Raw genomic sequence first — 24853 nt, 5'->3', positions numbered from 1 at the left:
CTGTTACCATACACATATACATAAGCTCACACCATACAGGCAAATAAAATCGCACACGAAACACATCGAGAATTGGTGTTGTTCACACAGCTACTCAATGAAATATGTACAGCATTCATCGTAACTTTGCTCAGGTATTAGAGTTCCAGAATGAATAAAGAATTAGTGTTCGCGCGGTTTACATTTCTGAAACCTCACTAGGAACTGTACGAGTCCGTGGCTCGAGTTTCCTGACCGGCTTCTTTATACTAATACACACATCCCTTCCTGTTGGCTGCAAGGAGCCTGAGTCTAGGGGAAGGGGTTTACCGACGTACCCGGAACTGTTTCCAAGGTTTTTTTTCTTCTTTTTTTCTGGTTTGCTAAACGCTGTGGGCTCTTGGACTCTGGGCATCTTAGACCCTTTGGGGGCCGCGAGAGCGCCCCCTTGTCCTGCCCCTTGGCGGGTTCAGCTTCCACCACCATGGCTCCTGTGTCGGGCTCGCGTAGCCCTGAACGGGAGGCCTCCGGGGGAAAACGTCGCAGTTCGTCGAGGAGCCCTAAGCCCAGCAAATCTTCCCGTTCCCCGCGGGGTCGCCGCTCTCGCTCGCGCTCTTGTTCTCGGTTCTGTGACCGGAATGGTCTGAGCCATTCGCTGAGCGGCTTCAGCCAAAGCTCTCGAAACCAGTCTTACCGCTCCCGCTCTCGATCGCGTTCTCGAGAGCGGCCCTCTGCGCAGCGGAGTGCCCCTTTTGCTTCTGCATCCTCGTCTGCCTATTATGGCGGCTACTCGCGCCCCTATGGGGGCGACAAGCCATGGCCAAGCCTGCTGGACAAGGAGAGGGAGGAGAGTCTGCGGCAGAAGTGAGTGAGATCGGCGCATCCTCTCTTGGAAGAGCCTGCCTGCCTTTGAGTCCGGCTAGTCGTTCATTGTTTCTGTTTGTATTTCGCTTCCCACCCACCTCGCACCTTTTTCATCCTGTTCTTCAGTCCACCCCACGACCTTTTTATTTATCCTTTTCTAACTTAAATTTTCATTCATCCCCAGACTCCTTCATAAAGTGCCCCGTTTTCCCACTACCTACTTCCCCCCTCCTGTCTTTGCAGGCTGATAACGCTAAGAGCCTCGACTCTATTGTAGTTCTTTGGTTGTGTCATTGTCCGTGAGCTTCTCTTTATTCTTCACTAAACTGAACTTGTGGAAAGTAGTGGTTCTATTTTATTGTTCACAGAATTAGTAGTGCCTGCCTCTTGGTAGGCATGCAACAACCATTGCTTGTTGCATGAAGGAACAGACGAGCTTGCCATAACACGATGTCAGTGGAAACGTTTTGCTGGGAATTGGTAAGGCTTTTAATTAAGGATCTGTATTGGATAGGAGGAAACCTTCCTCTGTGTAGGATGGTTAGATGAATGTAAGAAAAGTACTCTGCCAAAGTGTGGATGAGGCTGTATTAGGAAAAGTTTTGTGAAGTGGTCTCAGCCATTTTTGACCATGAAAAACAATGCAGGTATGAGATCAGATCTCCTCTAATGGAGTTCTTGGTTTAAAAAGACGCACAAGCCTGTGGTTGCAACAGCTATGAGTCTCAGCAGGAAGTCAGATCATTGTCGTCCTCATCTCCATAGCAAGTTTAAGGCCAGCCTGGTATACACGAGACTGTGTCTCAGAAAATACGTTAAAAAGGCAGGGCATGATGGCTCAGCATTCAGAATGGAGGGCAGGCAGCCTGGACAGCAGATAAATTCAAGGTCGGCCTGAGGGAGAGTGAGACCCTAAGAGAGAGGCGTTTATTGCTGCATTAGTCATAGTAGCTAATATTATGAAGTTTATTATGTTTGTTAAGCATTATGTCTTAGGCACTGGACTAGGCCTTTACCATGTGTTTTAAAAGAATAAAACTTAACACATTACAGGCATTAGGAGCAAGTAAACTTTCTAACTGTTGAGAAATGTTTTCATGATTTTTTTTTTCCTGCCAGGAGGGGAGGACATAAAATCTCATAGTAAAAAAGGCAGACTTCACAGGCACTCTGCCTGAGTATAAAGATTTTGTTTGCCATGAAGCAGGATAGCTTTGGGCAAGTCAGTTGACCTCTCTGAGCTTCACTTCTTCACCAGAAATGGATGCGGGAAATTAGTAACAAGGCTTTTATGGTTCTACTAACTTCCATAAATGCGTGAAAACAGAAACAGTAAGACAGTTCTGAATTGTTAGAGACTTAATTATCCAGTTTAAATTATTCAGCATGGTATAGTCCCCACAGAGTATGTGGGCTGAAAAGCAAACGGTGAGCCAGGAGTTTTGTGAGCTCATGTCTCTAATCCCATGACTTGAGAAAGGGTCAGGAGTTGAAGACTAGCTGGACCCTGCTACATGAGATCCAGTCTCAAAAACAGGTGGAGAGGGTTTACTGGAATGTTATAATTCCTTGGATGGAATTTGCATTTGTAGTTTTAGATGACTTGAAGTTTATTGTGTCTGTTAAACATTGTGTCTTAGGCTCAGTACTAGGCTTTGTAGCATGTGTTTAAAAATGAGAACTTTTAAAACATTACAGGAGCAACAGGTATGAGGCCTTGTGTTCTTTGTGGTTGGGTAGGCATTCTTTCTTTAGCAGTTACAAAGAGATGAATCCCCTTTTAAATTATCTGTTTTGACCAAATAAAAAAAAAATCTCCAAGTTTTTCCCATGATGAAAGAAGTTAAAAGAAAATCAAGCCAATTATATTTCTGTTAGAAGGATTAATTTTTAAACTGTTAAGTTGCAAGCTACTACACTTTAAGGAATTCAGGCTTTCACCCCAATAATTATTTTTATCTTCAAATAATTATTTTATTTATTTTAGGGGGGTGGTTTAGACAAGGTCTGTGTATATAGCTGTTCTAGAACTTATGTAGACCAAGCTGGCTTCAACAAAAAGAGACCCGCCGTCCTTTGCCTCCCAAGTGCTGGGACTGAAGGCACCAACGACTACACATGGTGTTATTTTTATTAGGTTTTGAATTCTGTGTAGGAATGTGTGTCTGTGTATGGATATGTACATGTGAGTGTAGATGCCTTAGAAGGCCAGAAGCATCAGATCTCCTGGAGCTGGAGTTACAGGCACTGAGAATCAACCGTCTTGGATGTGGGGGACCAAACTCCAGTCCTCTGCAAGAACAATATGTGCTCTTCATTGAGCCATCTCTCCAGCCCAGAGTTTGTATTTTAAGTTTATGAGTAGTAATAAATATTAAAACAAAATTAGCCACATACACAAAATGAAAAGAGGTGTCCTCCCAAGAGTAGAGAACATACTCCTTCCCTTAAAAGGATCTGGATGGAAAACTGGTAATAAGCCTTATGGAGCATGAGGACAGTTTTTGTTAAAGAAAATTTTCCTTTCTCTCCAGAATCCCCTTTATTTTTATTTCATCTTTATCTTCTTCACTAATTCTTAGGTTTCTGAAAACAAAGTTTGACCAAATCAAAAGATTTCACTACTTTATAAATATACATAAACAAATGAATTTATTTTTAAATATAAGCCTTTCTTAGCCGGGGGTGACGGCGCACACCTTTAATCCCAGCACTAGGGAGGCAGAGGCAGGTGGATCTCTGTGAGTTCGAGGCCAGTCTGATTTAGAAAGCAAGTTCCAAGACAGACTTTAAAGCTACACAGAGAAACTTGCCTCAAAAGAAAAAAACAAAAACAAAAACAAAAAAACAACAAAACACCAACCTTCTCCACCCTCAAAACCTTTCTGTTACACTTTACAGTTAAATGGGCATTTAGAAGCTATGCCACACATTCAGCAAAAGGGATGCCCTTGCCAGTCTGACTGCCATTTTCTGCCATTTTTGCCACTGCCACTGAAGCACTCTATAGTTTACACCTGTTTATGATACTATTAGAGCATCAAATCCTACCTACAGAGCTTATATTTAAATCAAGTTTTTATTAACTTTTCAAACATACATAAATCCAGGTGTTTCTGTAGCCCCAGTTATTTCAAAGGCTGGATCACTTGAGCCCAGGAGTTCAAGGCCAGCCTAGTCAACATGGTAAGATCCTGTCTCAAAAGATATATGAGAAACATAATACTAGAAGACTTGATTCCTATTGAGTTTTATTATATGTTTAGGAAACAGTTCGTCCATTGAGTTATAATTTAAATATTTATATCTTTTAGGAGATTAAGTGAAAGAGAGAGAATTGGAGAATTGGGAGCTCCTGAAGTTTGGGGACTTTCTCCAAAGAATCCTGAACCAGAGTAAGTAGGTTAAAAAAATATCATTTTAAAATGTTAAATAGCATTTGTTTAAATCCTGGTCTGCAGTCAAAATTTTTTTAATTATATTTTCTTACATTTTATTTATTTGTACATGTATGTATGTACACAGGTGGAGGTCAGAGGACAACTTGCAGGAGTCGGTTCTCTCCTTCCACCATGTGGGTCCCAGGGATTGAACTCAGGTCGTCAGGCTTAGCAGCAAGCGCCTTTACCTACTGATCCATCTCACCAGCCCTACTGTCAAAAGTTTTAAGTGAAGAGATTCAAGTACTTATCAAATTTTTTTTGCTTTCTTATGATTTATACTATTTTACCCTTTATATTAAAAAAAACCCCATGGAACATGGGTAATGATTACAGATACAGCTAGTAGATTTTAGCACATTCATTGTGTGTGGGGGGGTTGTTTTGTTTTGTATTTGAGACATGGTCTCATTCCGTGATCCAGGCTGTTTGGAACCCACAGTGTAATAACCAAGGCAGGACTCAGCCTCACAGCAATCCTCCTGCCTTAACCCCCTGAATGCTGGAATTCCTGGCATAGATCACCATGCCCAGCCCAACTGCTGTTTTGAAATTATAACTCATGAATCATTAATTTCCTACTCAGATTCGTTATTAAAAATAATATATTTATAATACTTTTCTTTTTTTTCAACTAACCCACTATCAGACTGCTAGGTATTAGCATAAGTAATAAAAATAGAGGTAACTTACTAAGAAAAAAGGCCCTCCTGAGAGTGGAAATGGGCTAGTGAGCTGGGAAAAGAAGACACTCAAAAGCCTGAAAAATTCGTGTGTGTGAGTGATTGTGTGCGGGGTTCAGAATTTGAAGTTATTTTCTGTGATCTCTTCTCTACCTTATATTTTAAGTTTACATTGATTTATTCTCTCTCTCTCTCTCTCTCTCTCTCTCTCTCTCTCACACACACACACACACACACACACAGAGTCTGTTCATGGGTGTTCTGAGTGTGCTCACATAACACATGTGGAGGTCAGAGGACAACTTGCAGGGGTTGTTATCTTCCACTGGGAGGTTCCAGGAGATATAATTCAAGTTGTTAGGATTGCCATCAAGTGCCCCTACCTGCTAAGGCATCTTGCTAGCAGCACCTTATTTTTTGAGACAGAGTTTTTCAATGAACCTGGTGCTGATTCAGTGAGCATGATTGGTTGACTAACAAGCCCTAGGAATCTTGCTGTCTCTGCCTCTCTGAGTGTTAGACTTACAGGTGAATGCCACCCCACCCATCATTTTTCTGTGGGTGCTGGGAATCTGAACTCAGGTCCTTGTGCTTATGTGACAAACATTTGATCAACTGAGCTACCTCTCTGACCCCTGAATTTAAAAAAAAGTTCAGACAGATATAACATTGTTCATTGCCCTAATCCCACCCCTTGCTTCCTTTTGTTCCCCTAAATAAACACTTTCATTTCTTCTTTCATTTTATACATACATACATGATCTTATGGGACTATATGGAATCTGGGAACCACAAATCAGATAAAACATGAAATTTTTGTATTTCTGGGACTGGCCTTATTTGCTCAACAGGATGATTACCTATTGCACATGTTTACCTGTACATGATGGAACTCCATTCTTCTTTTTGGCTGGAAATGTTTCCACTGTGCACATACACTACCTCTGTAGGTCTGTAGCTGGATACCTGGTTTGTTCCATGGCTGAGTTGCTGTGAATAGTCTGCAGCTTACATTGTGTGAGTGTTTTTGTGATGCGATGACTGTAGTCATTCGGGCAGATCAGGCAGATGCCCAGAGTGGTAGAGCTAGATTCTGTGGAGGATCTATTTTTGTTGTTGTTTGAGAAACCTCCATACTGCTTTCCACAGAAGCTGGATCAGTCTATTTTCCAACTGATGTATATAAAGGCTCCCTGTTTTCTACATCCTCAACAGCATTTGTACTTAGTTGTTTCTTTTCTTCTCTCTCTCTCTCTCTCTCTCTCTCTCTCTCTCTCTCTCTCTCTTTCTCTTTCTCTCTCTCTTTGTTTTTTTTGAGACAGGGTTTCTCTGTATAGCTTTGGAGCCTGTTCTGGAACTAGCTCTTGTAGATCAGGCTGGCCTCGAACTCACAGAGATCCTCCTGTCTTTGCCTCCTGAGTACTGGGATTAAAGGCGTGCGCCACCACCGCCCTGCTCTTTGTTGTTTTCTTAATGGCTGGGGTAAGGTGGACTCTCGGTGTAGTTTTCATCCACATTTCACTGATGGATAATAAGGTTGAATTTTTGTGTATGTGTTTATTGACCATTTGTATTTTGTCTTTTGAGAACCATCTGTTCATTTCATTAGTTTGTTTTTATTTTTTTTTATTTGTTTGTTTATTTGAGACAGGGTTTTTCAATGTAGACCCAGATGTCCTGGAACTCACTCTGTAGACCAGGCTGGCCTTGAACTCACAGAGATCAGCCTTCCTCTGTCTCCCAAGTGCTGGGACTAAAGGGGTGTGCCACCACCATCTGGCTGAGTGCATTTATTGTGTTGGTTTCTTGGTTATTCTTTTTGGTTCCTCATATTCTTGTTATCCTCCTCTGCCAGATGTAAGGTTTTCTCCCATTCTGTAAGCTGTCTCTTCACTCAATTGTTTTTCTTTGCTGTGTAAGAGGTTTTAATCTTGTAAGGTCCCATTTGTTAATCTGGGAATTTATTTTGTGAACAACTGGTATCCTATTTAGAAAGTTCTTACTTATGCCTATCTTTTTTTTTTTTTTTTTTTTTTTTTGGTTTTTCGAGACAGGGTTTCTCTGCAGCTTTAGAGCCTGTCCTGGAGCTAGCTCTTGTAGACCAGGCTGGCCTCGAACTCAGAGATCCGCCTGCCTCTGCCTCCCGAGTGCTGGGATTAAAGGCGTGCGCCACCACCGCCCAGCAATGCCTATCTTTTTTGAAAAAATATTTATTTTATAAGTGTTTTGCCTACATTGTGTATAAGTGTACTGCATACATACCCTGGGCCTGCAGAGGTCAGAAGAGAGCATTTGAGCCCCTGAAACTGGAATTACAGATGGTTGTGAACTGCCGTGTAGGTGCTGGGAACTGAGCTTGGGTCCTCTGCAAAGAACAGCCAGGGTGCTAAACCACTGAGCCGTCTCTTCATCCCATATGTTCGTATCTCAAAGGATTTCCTCTTAGATTTTCAGAGTTTTAAGTCTACATTAAGGTCACCAAGAATTTTTAAAATTAATATGCTGCCATTTAAAAAATGTTTCCTAATGCTGATGACATCATTTTTATTAATTAAATTTGTTCTTTGACAGTTTCATATAAACGTTTCCTATATCTAATACTCTGAAGGCATAGTACTTTTTAGTCGATGCTTACTTTCTTTTTAAACGTTAATATTTTCTAAGGGGGTATCTGTCCAGCACACAGATGGCGTTGCTCTCTCCTTCTACAGTATGGAGTCTAAGGACCGCACTCAGGACATCAGGATTGACAACAAGCACCTTTAGCTTGCTGGCCCCCATGCTTATTGCTTTTTATTTATTTATATTTTTGGTTTTGTAAAAGAAGGTTTCTCTGTGTAGTCCTGACTGCCTTGGAACTCACTCTGTAGACCAGGCTGTCCTTGAAATCAGATCTACCTGTGGGGATTAAGGGCATGAGCTATCCTACTCAGCTCCACTCTTGGATTTTTTTTGAGACAGTGTGCTTAACAAGAAACCTATAATTTGTGTCAGGATGATAAAGTGATATTATCTGAAACTTGTTCTTATAGATACCTGAACTCATTGAGTGAGGATTAAAAGAAACCCTAAAAATATTTTGATAAGTAATACCCAAGTTATATCATGTGTGGTCTTCCAAACTTTAAGGAAAGGACGACACAATATTTTAACTTTCCTTGGGTACCATCACAGCATTTTAATTTTTTAGAGCCTATCCCAAAGAATTAAAATTTTTGTTTAGATTTATTTACTAGTTTTGACAAGGTCTCACTATGTGGCCCCGGCTGTCCTGAAACTCACTGTGTAGACCAGACTGGATTCAAACTCAGAAATCCACCTGCATCTGCCTCCCAAGTGCTGGGATTAAAGGTGTGTATCACTATGTCTTGCTATTTTTATTATTTTTAATTATATGTATTGTGTGGATTTCCATGGGTATGTACAGCTAGGCTCTAGTGCCCCCAGAGGCCAGGGATATCAGATTTCTTTGAACTAGAGTTTTTGGTGATTTTGAGCCACCCAGTATAGGTACTGGGAATCAAGCTCAGCTGCTATTCAAGAGCAGTGCACACTCTATTTGCTGTGCAGATAGCAGCTGGTAGAGTGCTTGTCTAGAATGCCTAAGACTCTGGGTTTAATCTCTAGCACCAAATAAACCAGGCATGGTGGTACATGATTTATAATCTCAGCATTGAAGAGGTAGAGGCAGGGGGTGGGGGCGCTATAGTTAAAGGTTATCCTTAGCTACATACAGAGTTCAACCCCAGCATGAGCTAGAGACCCTGTCTCAAAAGCAAACTGTGGAGGCCAGCGATATGTTTCAGCAGGTAAAGGTGCTTGCTGCCAACTCTGACAACTTCATCAGATCCACGGGACCCACATGGGTAGAAGGAGATAACCAAATCCTGAAAATTGTTCTCAGACCTCCACAGTAGTGTACGCACGTGCACTCGCACACACCTACACACACTCACACATGTACTAAACAAGCTAAATGTGAAAAATGTTTTCAAATCCCCAAACAAAAAGCTTACTTTCAGAATTTATTTTGCTAATTCTGTAGTCTGTTAAGGTCTGGGGAGATGGGAATTGTTCCAGTGTATATCCTTTACCTACTTAGAATAAAGTTCTGAAGCCAGGATATCTCCTGGTGATAGAGCAAATGCCTGGCATCAGTGAGACCTAGGTTTGATTCCTACAGCCAAAAATAATAATAAAATCATGAACTCTTTCATCAACCTTCATGTTTGCCTTTTCTTGATCTTTCCTTATGTTTCTATTTCTCAACTTTTATCTTATGAATTTCTTCTGAAAATATAAATCTTACACATTGCTTTTTTTTTAAGATAGGGTTTCTCTGTGTAGCTTTGGAACCTTCTACGGACCAGCTCAGGGTAGCCACTCAGACTGTGGGAGAAGCAGGGTCTTGGTACACAGGAAGGCACAAGTTCGGCGAATGACAGACACAACACACAAGAGAGTGGTTGGAATCTGCTGCGACTTTACTGAATTCATGTTTTCATTATATAGTATTCAAACAAAGAACAAATCAGAAGGTCATGTGTCATTGGTTGGCACAGTATGAAAGCTTCTTTTAGCCACATCAGTGATATTTAAGAAAAGCATATTATCAGGGACAGGAGTTAGACATAAAGCATCTTTAGAAGAGGAAATCTTTTCCTTGGGAACGTAAACCTCAGACAAGTGGTTTCATCTTATGAAAAGAAAGTTTCTGTCTCATTATTGCTACCATGGCCCTTCCTCTTCTAACCCTTTCTTTATTTCATCTAGTGACCAAATATGCCTAATCAGCTCTCTGCATCTGTTGAAATATACTTTTTTTGTACCTTCTTATGCAGCAGACACCATGGGGGTTGGGATCTAGCAAGCCTATCCATAAAGTTCAAAGTATAATATAACATTCTTTGTCCATCAACATTAACCCGTCTATTCCCTTGCTCATCACACACCCTGTGTATGACAAGGGTTCTGCTGTAATCTTATACATTTCCATACTGTGCTTCCCTATCCCAGAGCTGTTACTGAAGAGATGATCCTTGTCTTGTAGATATATAGAATATCATTATTAAAAGAGATTGTGCAAAGCCCATATCCCGCATAGCCAGCTAATCCAGAAACCCGTCTATGTCTCAGCGGTGGCTGATACTGGGCCGTCTGCCATTGACCTCCAGAAGCCTAGTCCCATAGGACACGTAGCTCCCATCCGGCATAATGACATATGTCATGTCACATAGACGACACTGGAGTTGGTGTGGCAGGAACCTATCCTGGAACTTGCTCTGTAGACCAGGCTGGGCTTGAACTCACAGAGATCTGCCTGCTTTTGCTTCCTGAGTGCTGGGATTAAAGGCGTGCGCCACCTGCCCAGCTACACACTGCTTTTTTAACAGTACTATGTAAACTCTGAAGCATTATGTAAATATAATTTATTTTATTATTAAGGAGATGGTAGAGTCTTGAATATACTCTTACAAAAATGGCTTGCCTTTGGGAGCTAGAGAGATGGTTCAGTGGTTAAGAGCACTGGCTGTTGAACCTGAGTTTGAGCCACAACACCCATATATTAATTATTCTGTACATTCAATTCTGGAGGATCCGATGCTTTCTCTGGCCCCTGTGGGCACCAGGCACAGTCATATGTGTCGGCAGAATGCCCGTACAAGTAAGATAAAAGCAACATTAATAATAAGAATAATTTTAAATGCTTGTCTTTAAAGGTTCCTAGGCAATGAGTGCTGTTGCTGAAAAATTGTAAGTGCTTATTTTAATGCCCTATGGAACATATTTCTTACAACTGTTTTCTGTAATTCAGCTCTGATGAACATACACCAGTAGAGGATGAAGAGCCAAAGAAAAGCACTACTTCAGCATCTAGTTCAGAAGGTAATTTTGTAACATACGGAATTAATTCATAAATTTCAAACGTATGTTTATAAATAATTGCACATTAGACCTTGCTTTTACTCAGGCTACCAAACAGCTGTTTCTTTTCATTATTTCAAATATAGTAAGATGTTTGGAAATACTTCTGTAGAAGTTCATTTTTCATTTGTACTTAACAACAGATGAAAAGAAGAAGAAAAGGAAATCCGGTCATTCAAAAGAAAGATCCAAGAAAAAGAGAAAGAAAAAGTCATCTAAAAGAAAACATAAGAAATATTCTGAAGATAGTGACAGTGACTCTGAATCTGAAACAGACTCCAGTGGTAAGAAAGCTGCGTCATTCTGCAAACCTAGACTGCATTCTCATTGTTCAGAATGTTATGTCTGCAAGCATGTCTGTGCACCATGTGTATTTCCTCTGCCTGTGGATATCAGAAGACAGTGTCAGATCCCCTGGACCTGGAGTTACAGCCGGTTATGACCACCATGTGAGTGCTGGGAATCAAACCCAGTCCTCTGGAAGAGCTGCCAGGGCTCTTAACTACTAAGCCATCACTCTAACCCCTGAGCTTTTTAAAAATTTGTTGAATTATAGCCATAATTATAGCCATGTTAGTTTTCTGATTATATTTCAATCTTTAATATTTTCTTAATTTTCTGCACTTAAGTATGTGTCTGCCTTCCAAGCTAGTCACTCCCTGCTTCACCTTGGCTTACTCTGAGCAGCAGTGGACATGCAGTAGGTTTGTAATACACAGATTTCAAAAACAACTAGTCACCACTGCCAGGTCAACCATTCCTTAATTATTGTTCCCAAATCAGCCATGGTTTTTATTACATTTTTCTTCATTTATTTTGTTCATATGTGTTGTAGGTGGACATGCATACCACAGGATATGTGTAGAAATTAGAGAGTAACTTTGAAGAGTTGGAATTTCTCTCCTTCTATCATGTGGGTCCTGGGGATTGAACTCAGGTCCTCAAGCCCAGCAATAAGCAATCTTATCAACTGAGTCATCTTGCCAGTGCGTTTCTGGCTGCTTTTAAGATTCCTCTGTATCCTCATGCACCCTAAGCTGTAGTGATATTTTGTTTGTCATCTAACAATTAAAGCTTACCTAAAGATCAATCAGAGTGCAGAGCTAAGGCACTAGTTAGCCAAAGAGGCCAGGCAGTGGTGGCACACACCTTTAATCCCAGCACTCGGGAGACAGGCAGACAGATCTCTGTGAGTTCAAAGCTGTCCTGGGCTACACGAGATTGAATCTGTCTAAACAAGAAACAGAGCCACACAAAGGTGATCCCAGCACTTGGGATCACAGGCCTTTAATCCCAGCACTAGGGAGGAGGAGACAGGAGTTATATGGATGGGCAGAGAGGACTATAAGGTGGGAGGAGACAGGAGCTCAGTCTGAGATGCAGTCTGAAAATTAACTCAAAAGATGCAGTCTGAGGATGCAGTTGGAGATACAGTCTGAGGATGTAATCTGAGATGCAGTCTGAGGATACAGTCTGAGGATGCAGTCGGAGATGCAGTCTGAGGATGCAATCTGAGATGCAGTCTGAGGATGCAATCTGAGATGCAGTCTGAGGGTGCAGTCAGATGCAGTCTGAGGATGCAGTCAGAGATACAGTCTGAGGACGCATTCTGAGGTGCAGTCTGAGGATGCAGTGTGAAATGCAGTCTGAGGATGCAGTCTGAGGATACAGTTTAAAGATGCAGTTGGAGATGCAGTCTGAGCATACAGTCTGAGGTGCAGACTGAGGGTGCAATCTAAGGATGCAGTCAGAGATGCAGTCCGAGGATTCAGTCAGAGATGCAGTCTGAGGATGCAGTCAGAGGTGCAGTCTGAGGATGCAGACTGAGGACGCAGTTAGAGATGCAGTCTGAGGATTCAGTTGGAGATGCAGTCTGAGGATGCAGTCGGAGATGCAGTCAGGATGAAGTCAGGAGGATGCAGTCAGAGATGCAGTCTGAGGATTCAGTCGGAGATGCAGTCAGGATGAAGTCAGGAGGATGCAGTCAGATATGCAGTCTGAGGATTCAGTCGGAAATGCAGTCGGAGATGCAGTCGGAGATGCAGTCAGGATGAAGTCAGGAGGATGCAGTCAGAGATGCAGTCAGGATGAAGTCAGAGATACAGTCTGAGGGTGAAGTCTGAGGTGAAGTCTTAGGATGCAGTCATAGATACAGTCGGAGGATGCATTCGGAGATGCAGTCTGAGGGTGCAGTCTGAGGATTCAGTCGGAGGATGCATTCGGAGATGCAGTCTGAGGTGAAGTCTGAGGATGCAGTCATAGATGCAGTCAGAGGATGCATTCGGAGATGCAGTCTGAGGATGCAGTCTGAGGTGCAGTCCGAGGATTCAGTCAGAGATGCAGTCTGAGGATTCAGAGATGCAGTGTGAGATGCAGTCGGATATGCAGCCTGAGGATGCAGCCTGAGGTGCAGTCTGAGGATGCAGTGTGAGATGCAGTTGGAGGATTCAGAGATGCAGTGTGAGATGCAGTCTGAGGATGAAGTCGGATATGCAGCCTGAGGATGCAGTGTGAGGTGCAGTCTGAGGATGCAGTGTGAGATGCAGTCAGAGGATTCAGAGATGCAGTGTGAGATGTAGTCTGATGGTTCAGTCAGAGATGCAGTCTGAAGATGCAGTGTGAGATACAGTCTGAGGATGCAGTCGGAGGTGCAGTCTGAGGATACAGTCTGAGGATACAGTTGGAGATGCAGCCTGAGGATGCAGTGTGAGATGCAGTCGGAGGATTCAGGATTCATAGAGACATATGCAGTTTGAAGTTTCATAGAGACACAGCAGTCTGAGGATTTGTAGAGATAGGGTCAGCCCTTCAATCTGAGCATTGATAGAGGTAAGAACTCTCTAGTGACTGGCTGCTCTGCTTCTCTGATCTCTCAGCTTTCACCCCCTAATATCTAGGTTTTTATTGTTAAGACCAGTTAGAGTTTGTTCTCCACCATGCTTTTCTCCATCAGCCCAGATTCTGCTTGTTTCATTACCATCTCTCCTCCATTCCACTGAGATTCTGGAAAGCATTCTCTTCCTCTGCCACACACACAGCGTTGTTTCTTTTTGCTTTTGTTTTTCTCGCTATGAAACTGACAGTTCTCAGGGAAGTAAAGGGAATAATGTAATCATCATCATTATTATTAGTTTTGTTAGCATTTTGATGTAGTTGCATAAAATATGGGGATGGGGGAAGTTGCTGAGCTCTTCAGAGTAAGTTATCATTCCCCTTGACTAAATATTTCTCTCTATATATCTCTTTGAAATAGGACATTTTCCTACTTAATCAATGCTATTAACTCAATGAATAAATTAATAGTGATTCCCTATATTATTAATACTTAGTGGGGACTTTAATATTTTACATTTATTTTTCGTTTGTATTTGTGTGTATACATTCATACACGCCTATAAGTTGTGTGGAGATCAGAGAACAACTTATAGGAATCAAGTCTCTCCTTCCACCACATAGTTCTGGGGCTCAAATTCAAGTCAGTTTTGACAGTAAGCATTTTACCCATTGAGCCATCTTGCAGGCTTTAATTTCTTTGATTCCTGCCCCTAGTATAGTTCCTGGCAAGTTTCAATAAATGTTAGAATGAATAAATTTCTATGTAACAACAAATGAATATTTACAACGATAGAATATTTACCTGTTAAAATATTGGGATTTTGAACTTTAAATTCTTTTCAATAATAATGTGCTTTAATTTTCAGATGAAGATACAAAAAGAAGAGCAAAGAAAGCTAAGAAAAAAGAAAAGAAGAGAAAACGGAGAACGTCAGTTTTTCTTTTCTTTTTAATGGAAAAGTTTAAAATGCATATAAAATTATGTAAAATAGTATAATGGTCGTATGTATGTATAATACACACTCAGTCTGATCTATTACCCTCTCATGGGTAATCTCTACCACCCTCCAATCATTTTGGTACTAATGAAAGCTATCATTCCCTCCATAAATAATTTGATAATTTATTATCTTTCTCTAAAAGGTATTCATTTAAGGAAAAGTAAAGATAGTAATTTCTATTGTCTTAAAATGTTAACAGTCATTGGGGAGTGGTGGCTCACACCTTTAATCCCAGCACTCAGGAGGCATATGTAGGTTGATCTTTGTGAGTTCCAGGCCAGCCTGGTCTACAGAGTGAGTTCCAGGACAGCCAGTCCTATACAGAGAAACCCTGTCTTGAGAAAACCAAAAAAAAAATTTAATAGTCAATTCCCTGTAGTTTTTTTTCCTGTAGTTTATTCAAATCAGAATACAATTAATGTCCACAATTAAATTGGTTATTCAGAGTAAATTAGCATGTTTTTCTGTCTTCTCTATTTTCTGGAGAGAGAAGGGGAAGGTATCTTGAGGTGGGCAAGGCTCAAATTGGAACTTTGGCCAGGAATACTTTTTAGGTGGTGCTATGTAACAGATGTCTTGTCTCTTTTTGTCATATTAACAAACACTAATGGTCTTTGTCAAGAGTCAGTATATCATTGAGATTGCAAAACAGTTGGAGTTTACTTTGAATGCTGCTATTTAAACATATTTGCTGTATTTTAACCCATTATACTGAAAACTTTTATTAACGCTTATATTGATGAGAACTCGTTTTTGTTTTGTGGCGTTTTTTTGCATTTTGTTTTGTTTTTGTGGGATTTTTTTTGTTGTTTTGGGGATTGTTTTATGTTTTTCGAAAGATTTATTTTCATTTAAGTGTATATATGTATCTGTGTATGTGTCATGTATATACAGGTACCTGGAGAGGCCAGTAAAGGGCATCAGGTCCCCTGGAGCTGGACTTACAGGTGGTTATGAACTACCTGATGTGCTGGGGTATGAACTCTAGTTCTTTGGAAGAGAAGCAAGCATTTGTAACTGCTGAACCATCTCTTTAATCTCTGATGTTTATTTATTTATTTATTTATTTTTGACACAAGGGTCTATAAACCCCAGGCTGGTCTCAGGCTCACTAGATATCATAGGATGTGTTTGAACTCCTGATTTTCCTGCCTCTAGCTCCCAAGTGCTAGGAATACATGTAGTTAGTCTTTTTCTGTCCCACCAACCAGCTCCCAAATCACACCACAGAGACATCTTATTAATTATGAAAACTCGGCTGATAGCTTAGGCTTTTTTTTATAACTTAAATTAACCCATTTCTATTCATTTGTGTGGTACCATGTGGCTCGTGGCTTTTACCTCTCTTCCTGCAGGTTTTGCTTCCTTTACATCTGACTGGAGACTCAATCTTCTCCCCAGTATTCTCTGCCCTGAAAATCCTGCCTAGCTATTGGCCATTTAGGTTTTTATTAAAACAATCAAAGTGACACTTCTTTACAGTGCACAAAAAGTTTTTTTTTGCAACAATTACAGACATAAGCTATCATCTCCTGCCTGAGAGTTAACTTTTAAATTATTTTATTTCTATTAACTTTCTACATGATAAATATATTTTGTTGATCTTTTAGTTATTTCTTGTTGATAGTAAAATACTACTTGGTTAACTAAGAAAACTGAATTGAAAAGAAAAAATGAGAATGCCTTTTAATATGAGAATACTTAATTTGTATAAAATTATAATCCTTGCAGGAAGAAATCTAAGAAAAAGAAGTCTAAGAGAAACAGAAAAGACTCCAGTGATTCAAGCTCCAAAGAGTCCCAAGAAGAATTTCTAGAGAATCCTTGGAAGGATCGATCAAGTAGGTTCTTGCAACTGACTAACTCAAAACATGAAACATTAACTGATTGATTAAATTGTGAATGTGCTTCTTAATATTTTTCATGCAGAGGCAGAAGAACCATCAGATCTCATTGGCCCAGAAGCTCCCAAAACACTTGCTTCTCAAGATGATAAGCCTTTGAAGTAAGTAGCAGTGTACAGTTGTGGGGTTTTGGTGGTTCTCTTTGTTGTAGGCTATTTGCTTTGTTTTCTGCAGTGTTGAGTATGATCATGCTAGGTTAGCAGGCTGACCCTGAACTGTGTGTTCAGCCAGTAGCAGTGTATTTACAGTATCTAAAGGACTTTCTTAGCTCAGTATGGTGCTTATGCCTGTGATCCCAGCATTTGGAAGGAGGAGGCAGGGAGATCGGGGAATTCAAGGACGTTCTAGGCTTCATTGTGATCTCAAGGCCAGTCTGGGCTACAGGAGACCTGGTTTCTCTAAAATAAAAACAAGCTCTTTAACTGTCCTTCAAAGTCCCCTTCCAATAGAAGGAACATATGGCGAATCCCAAAGCTTCTACCCTCTTTAGTCCTCACAGCACTGCCTATTTCTTGTACTCAGTGCCATTTTTAAAGTTTTTATCAGTTTACCTATTTTGTATGGGGGAGGGAAAGGAGAGGAGAAAGCATGAAGTCAGGAAAACTTTTAGGGGGCGGTTCTTTCCCTCCACCATATGGGTACCAGGGATTGAACTTGGGTCAGCAGACTTGACAGTAAATGTCTTTACCTTAACTCTGAGCCTCCTCTGCAGCCCATGCAGTATATTATTTGTGTTTACCTTATAGTGTAGTATAGTTAGCTTTATAACTGTATAAATTTTGTAGGTGCAGAGATTACTTTTGTGTCACAAGCTTCAAGTTTAATAGGAAATACAAGAAACCATCACTGAACTGCTTTAAAAAAAAATCTCTTTTAATCAAAGGCAAAAGATAATTTTTACCATATGGCATTATTGTTTGTTACAAGTTATTTTGCAATATATTATTTATTTGGGTTTTTTAGAGAGAATGCTCTGAGGACAAACAATAATGGTAATTAATACCTGATTAATTAACCCACAGTTATAAAGTGTGAGTTTTTAACTTGTGAACATTGGTTCATTTGTTCTTCCCAATTATTTATCCATTTCTAGGTTAGTAGTACAGGTTATAGTACATGTTCTCTAATAAAAATGAAGTAACTCACATCAGGCACACAGCTGCTCAGTACTGTTATGCTTACTACTATCTAAGGGAAAATGACTTGTGTTCTCCTTTTCTATGGAGATAGTTTAATGAGTCTTTTGTGAATTCTGAATTACCTTATAGCTATGGCCACGCTCTGTTACCTGGTGAGGGTGCAGCTATGGCTGAATATGTGAAAGCTGGAAAGCGAATCCCACGAAGAGGAGAAATTGGCTTGACAAGTGAAGAAATCGCATCATTTGAATGTTCGGGTTACGTAATGAGTGGTAGCAGGTATTTTCTTGGCATTGAATCAGTTTCCATAATTAACTCTTTTCCTTCTCTATTATTACTAGGATTATACTTTGGTGATGTTTTCACTAAGTGACTATTTCCTAATGGAAAGTAGTATACACATACACACATGTGAACACACATACACACACACATACACACAATACTGGTTTCATTAGGAAAAACATACTTAAATAAGATTTAACTATGTATAAAACTTAGCCTCAAACTTTACAATATCTCCAAATTTAAAGACTAGTTTCCAGTTTTATTTTAAACAGCTGGTCCACCAGGCAGTTGTGGTGTACACTTTTTTTAAATAATGACTTTAATTATGTATGCAGTGTTCTGTCTGCATGCTAGAAGAAGGCACCAGACTTCACTGTAGATGGTTGTGAGTCACCTTGTGGTTGCTGGGAATTGAATTCAGGTCCTCTGGAAAAGCAGCCAGTTCTTTACTTCTGAGCCATTTCCCCAGCCCTCCAGTTTTTTTTGTATTCATATTTTGGTATAATTTTCCCCCTGGAAAATATAGTTAAGTTCAGCCATCTATCATAGAAGAATATGGGAATCCATGAGATAAACTTTCTTGGTTTTTGAGTTTGCCTCCAGGTCTCAGAGGACCAGAATTTCTGGAAGTGAGTAACAATTACAGATCATGAAGGATGTGAGATTCAGCATGAGGAAATAAGACTATAGAAGAAACAGAAAATACCTGACTAATCGGAGAGTAAGGGCAGCAGTACTGAACTCATGCGGAACTGTGGCTTCTTTAAGAGTACAAACTACCTACTAAAACTGCTATTTTGAATTGATATCAGAGACAAATATATGTAGACCCTTCTCTCTGAAGTACTCCAGAATCTTATATTTCTGAAAACCAGCATCACTTTGGAGTATGACTGTATGATAAGGACAATCCACTACAAATGTAAGGATCAGTAAGAAGGGTTCAACACAGCCATTTTTTTTATTGAGATGATTGTTTACATAAAAGGTCCCAAAGACTCTTCAGAGAGTTAACAAATGGTTGTATATAAAGTTATTACAGAACCAATTGTGTTCCTGTATCTCAGCAACAGGAAACTAGAAAATACTATTTAATATATCATCAATATAACTAATAATGTATAACTGCATACTATATAAGGAAATATAATTAAACATTTATAGTTTAGTTTATTATATAGTATCAGAATATGAATAATTTAGCAATAAATCTTAGCAAAAGAATCCCCAGGCCCCCACAGGAAAAGCTTTAAAACATTAAGAACCCTTAAGGGAATGAAGACATTGCTTAGTGGTTAATAGCACTGGCTATTCTTTTAGAGAACCCATGTTTAATTCCCAGCATCTATATGACAGCTCACAACCAGCTTTAACTCTAGTCCCAGGGGATCTGAAGTCCTCTTCTGGCCTTTGCAGGCACTTCACATATGTGCTGTATAGATAGATATACATTCAGATATACAAAACATTTATACACATTAAAAAAGTTAAAAAGTTTAGCTGGGTGTGGCAGTACAGATCTTAGTTCTAGCTCTTTGGCAGAGGCAAGCAGTTCTCTGTGTTTGAGGTCAGCCTGATCTACAGAGTTCTACGACAGCCAGGGCTACAAGGAGAAAGAAACCCTGTCCTGAAAAACAAATGAACGGATGACTAATAAAAAAGAAACATTAGCAGGGCGGTGGTGGCGCACGCCTTTAATCCCAGCACTCGGGAGGCAGAGGCAGGCGGATCTCTGTGAGTTCGAGACCAGCCTGGTCTACAAGAGCTAGTTCCAGGACAGGCTCCAAAAGCCACTGAGAAACCCTGTCTCGAAAAACCAAAACAAAAGAAAAAAAAAAAACATTAAAGAAGACTTATGGAGACAGACCATGTTCAAAGATAGAATAGCAATATTGTAAAATCAGTTTTCTCAAATTTATCTGTAGATTCAATAAAATTTAAAACAAAATCACAGCAGTTTATGTAACTTAATAAAGCTGTTCTAAATGCTCTAAATGTTCTAAATTGTGTTTGTTAGTCTGAAAGGCCAAGACTAGCCGTGTTACTTCTAAAGAGGAGTAGGCAAATAAGATGTGGCCTACAAGAGATGAGAATTAAGGAGCTTGCAGGCTTTAGGAAGCATAGGGAATAACTTAATTATTCAGTGGGATAAAATGCAGAGCCCAAGGACAGTTATACATGTGTGGAATTTGTGTGTATGAGAGAGCATGCCAGATCTGTGCAGAAAGAAGTATTCAGGAAATGGAATAGGAAAAATGTCATCTGTATGTTAAAGAAGAACATAGAACACTGAGTCACCATATATAAAAAGCAGCCACTAAATAACATACTTTCAGAGAGGGTGCCTCTTAGATAAAAATGTATTTTCTAAGCAAAACAAAACATGTGCTACCTAGAAGTTTGCCTAGGCTAAAAGTAAGAACTCGTGTCCATCAAAAGACATTAAAATGTGAAAATTCCAAGCTCAGGTAAGATTCTTGCAATACACACAATTGATAAAGTGCTGATAATGAGAATATTTAAATGAACACCTATAAAAGAAATACGGGGAAATGACAGAAGGTCATTCATCAAAAGAATACACACATCTTATATATAAACTAAATGATGTTCATGATTATTGGAAATGGAAATCAAGACCTTAGTGAAATGCTGTTTTGTACCCACTTCATAGGAAAAGGTTCAAAGTTTTGACAGTGGCAGATATTGAGAGAATGTGGTGCCATACTAGGGTACCCAAGAGAAAATTCTGCCCATGGACTAGAGACATACATGTGGGTGTTCATTATAGCATCTTTCTGTTCCATGTAACTGCACTAAGCAACTTAAATATATTCCCATTTCCTCGACTCTCCCATCTTATCCCTAGATACCATCACACGAACCTGAAATGATTCTCTCCTCTTGTTACCCAGTCTTTCTTCGTTTTTCTGAGAGAAGTTTCTTGAAATAATTATGTAGGCTTGGGTACATATGCACAAAAGAGGTTATTAATTTTTTTCTCTGAATAACAGACCCTTTGAATCCAACATTATAGTTTTCCTCTGCTTCTATACTTTACTGATCTAACTCTTAGACTGCATCCCCTTTTCTTTATGACCCTTCTGGATTCTAAAGATATTAAACTATCCACAGGATTCCTCTTCAGTTATAGATCTCCACTTTTCTCTTCTTTGTATCAGTGAAGTTGAACATTGATGTGACACTTGGTTAACTAAGAGAAATCTTTCATCTGCCCTGTTACGGACTCCACAAAGACAAAACCCAGTATTACTGGCTGGGCGTGTTGGCACGTGCCTTACATTACAGTGCTGGAGAGGCAGAGGCAGGTGGATCTGTGTGAATTTGAGGTCAGCCATATTAGCCAGAGCTATTTAATGAAACTCTTTCTAAAACACACACAAAAACCCCAAAACAAAAAAAAAAATACACATCATCTAAAACATTTAATAAGTTTCCCATGTCAGTTTATTAGAAATAAGAAAAAAGAATTATGTCTTTAGTATCTGAAATTAATGATAATATCCACTATGCTGACAAACATTGGTGATCGTAACTACTAGATATAAGTTAAAGGAAAAGGGACCATCAATAGATAAAGTGTATACTCACTTGATGACCTATCTCCAGGTTCTATTGTCACCTTTTAAATAGAAGATTCTGTATTAAGAAGGGATTAATGAGGATATACTATAAGAATTATTAGTAAGAAATTAATTAAAAACTAAAATTGTCTTTAGGCATCGTCGAATGGAGGCTGTGCGACTGCGGAAAGAGAACCAGATCTATAGTGCAGATGAGAAGAGAGCCCTTGCATCCTTTAACCAGGAAGAAAGACGGAAGAGGGAGAACAAGATTCTGGCCAGCTTTCGGGAGATGGTGTACAGGAAGACCAAAGGGAAGGATGACAAGTGAGGACTCTCCCACTGTACAAGTGGACATTTCCAACATCAAAAAGGCAATTGTGGGTTCTAGGCATAAAAAAGGTTATTGTTTTGTTTGTTTTGGGGGTTATTTTTTGATGTGTGGTTTCAAGCAGTTTAGGTTGGCTTCAGACTTTGTGGCCAAGGATGACTCTGAGCTCTTGGTCTCCTGCCTCTGCCTTCCAAGTGTTGAGATTCCAGATGTGTGCCACTATGCCCAGCCAAAAAGGCTACTGCGCTCTGGAATGGCTTTTCAGTGCTTCTGTGCCTTCTGAATCCTTCAGTCCTTCAATAAAAGATGCTTGTTGATACAATTAGTAAGTTATTTTGGGCTTTTTAAAGTTGACCCTAACTTTCTGGTTTGAAAGTCCAAATTCTGAGTGAAATCATGCAATGTTAGAAAGGTGCCACAGAGAGAAAGTGGCAGCGGCAGCAGAAGTTTAAAATCACGTTGTGATTTGGTGTGAATATTTTTAGCTACATACAGTGTCTGCGCCTGCCCCAGCAGAACTTGGAAATGGCATATCTCTGTCTTGAATGTGTCACAAATGGGCTGTTAACAAAGTGAATGACAGTGTTGCTGTAAAAAGCAGTTCTGGAATTTGAAAACTCACTGTTTCTATAGTCTGCCCTAGAAATGTATTTTGGGCTAAGTCTACCTCTGCTCTAAAAGCAAGCAAACCAAAAGGCTAACTCACAGATGTGTGGAATAGAAAATGTGAGCATTAGATGTTTTAAGTTGTTAATGAATTACTTAAGATAGTTCTTTCAGCTGCTGGGGTGTAGCTCAGCTCAGAGTTAGAACATGTGGTTATCATGCTTGCGGCCCTGAGCTATATCCCCAGCAGTGCAAAAAAAAAAAAAAAAATTCAAATGCAGTCTTGGGAAGTCTATTGTGCCAGTATAAAAATACTATTTCTAGGTAAGCTGATATTTAATGATAGGATAATATCTAAAGGAATGAATGTCAGGAGTGCTAATGAGGGAAATATAATGTCGGTATTTTAATTAGCTGTTTCATGATAATGAAAGTAAAATATTAAATGTTTTCATTTGTGTCCTTTATGTACTCAGATTTTTTTTGAGACAGAGTCTCACTATGTAGCCCTGGATAGCCTGGAGTTCCTAGAATTCCGCCTGCCTCTGCCTTCCTGGTGCTAGAATTAGAGGTGTGTGCCACTGCACCTGGCTATCAGATTTGATTTTAAACATTGTTAAACTCTTCAGCTTTTTTATATCAATCAATGTCTTTAATCCCTAACTTTGTAGAAACCCTTCTCACTTTATCACTGCTCGAAAAGTTGAATATATGTTCTTGGAAAATGTGTTTTTAGCCCACAGCTGCTGAACTGGCCAGCAGTTAGCATGTAGTAACACCTGTGATCTTTGAACTTGAAATGATTTCACTGTATCTGTTCTTCTCAGTCTACAGTTTCCTAAAACTTTATGGAAACTAGGTTCCAAAGTTTCAAGTCTTATTGTTTCATACACCTACTCATGTAATGCAATGTAAAATTATAATCCCTGCTTTAAACTTTATTCTGGAGGGGCATTAGTTTTTGTTAACTGGCTCCTAGCGACTGGATGAATATGTTTTTATTTTTCTTAGGTAATGTAGTTTAAATGCAACAATTTTATGGTGTATAAGTATGGGTTTTATTTCGATTCTTCTCTTCCATAGAGTAGACACAGTCAATGAAAGAAAAGATAGGAATTTATTTTAAAACCTACTATTCCTTGAGTCAGTTCATTTGGGTAAGTTCTGCAAAGAATAGCTTTAATAGCAGATCCTTTACAAAAGTGGAAGGCTAAAAGTATTTTATTTTCAGCTTGAGTTATTGCTTCAAACTGTGTTTTATCACTGAGCTCTAAGCCAACCACTGTTTGCAAAGGCAAATCTTCCTGGTTTACACACATATGCACATACATGCATGCATGCACACACACACACATGCACACACACGTGCACACACACGTTTGTAATTAAACAAACCATTGAGTTATGACTTTTCTTTGCTACATTCCCAGTGAACAAGGTGGTGGCTAGGGTTCTATCTGTATTGTTCACAGTTCTTTAGGCCCATGTAAAATCTGTGTAGAACGATTGTAATGTAAATACTTCGTTTTGTTCTCTAGAGACTTACCTAGTTTCTTACCTCTTCACCTGTTGTTCACAGGGTTTTCTCTCCTTTTTTAATTGTTGTACAAAGATAATAGTAAAAAATAGAAGACTTGCTCAGTCCTACCACATGTCTTGTTTGTTTCAAGTATTCTGTGTTCCTTGTATGTCTTTGTCACTCAAAGTGTAGTGTGAATTTGTCTTTGGCATTTTTACATTGTGTGACTAAGCTTAGGAGTCTCGTTTGGAAGGTAGGAATACATGACGAGCCAGTGTGAAGGTAGAAACAAGACCAGAAAGGAATAAGGATGCTAACCCCTCCCTGGTTCATTGTACTAATAAGCATGTGATGTGTTCTAGAAGCCAAAACATTCGGTTTCAGAGTTTGGCAGTGAGGCTCACCTTACAGTAGAAGAGGTCTGTGAGTAGGCGAGCCCTTCAGACTGGGTAGTATGAGCTCAGAAATGTTGCCGTTTTGTTACCCAGCATACCCATAAAAATGTGTATCAAGCCTGGAGGCAGGCACAGAGAAGGACCAAGCAGCTAAGGGCCAATGGGTGAACTTGAGCATTGTTCGAAATTCAACTCTGTGCTTGCCAGACTCCAGAATCATGATATAGTGTTGACAAAAACCTTTTCAAAAACAGAAAACAACTTATTACAGAATGGATAATGAATAAAAGCAAAAATGCAGATGGGTTGTGTACCACAAGTTTATTATTCAATAAATATGTGGTTTGATGTGGTGTTTCA

The 24853-nt window shown here is 39.7% G+C and overlaps 1 protein-coding gene across 1 annotated transcript; it reads left to right on the top strand.

Annotated features, from left to right (window-relative positions):
* Positions 1-295: 295 nt before the first annotated feature.
* Positions 296-24841, top strand: LOC119805393 (NFKB activating protein). Its single transcript, XM_038317346.1, has 9 exons — positions 296-843; positions 4158-4238; positions 10782-10852; positions 11035-11175; positions 14593-14656; positions 16459-16568; positions 16657-16732; positions 17900-18049; positions 21799-24841. Exons 1-9 carry the CDS (start codon positions 464-466, stop codon positions 21971-21973), a joined length of 1248 nt encoding a protein of 415 aa, XP_038173274.1. The 5' UTR covers positions 296-463; the 3' UTR covers positions 21974-24841.
* Positions 24842-24853: the final 12 nt, after the last annotated feature.

Source organism: Arvicola amphibius, chromosome X (assembly GCF_903992535.2).
Source record: "Arvicola amphibius chromosome X, mArvAmp1.2, whole genome shotgun sequence".
In the NCBI taxonomy this organism is placed as follows: Eukaryota; Metazoa; Chordata; class Mammalia; order Rodentia; family Cricetidae; genus Arvicola; species Arvicola amphibius.
Note: the sequence above shows the minus strand (reverse complement) of the source record. Positions and strands in the feature narration are given on the sequence as shown.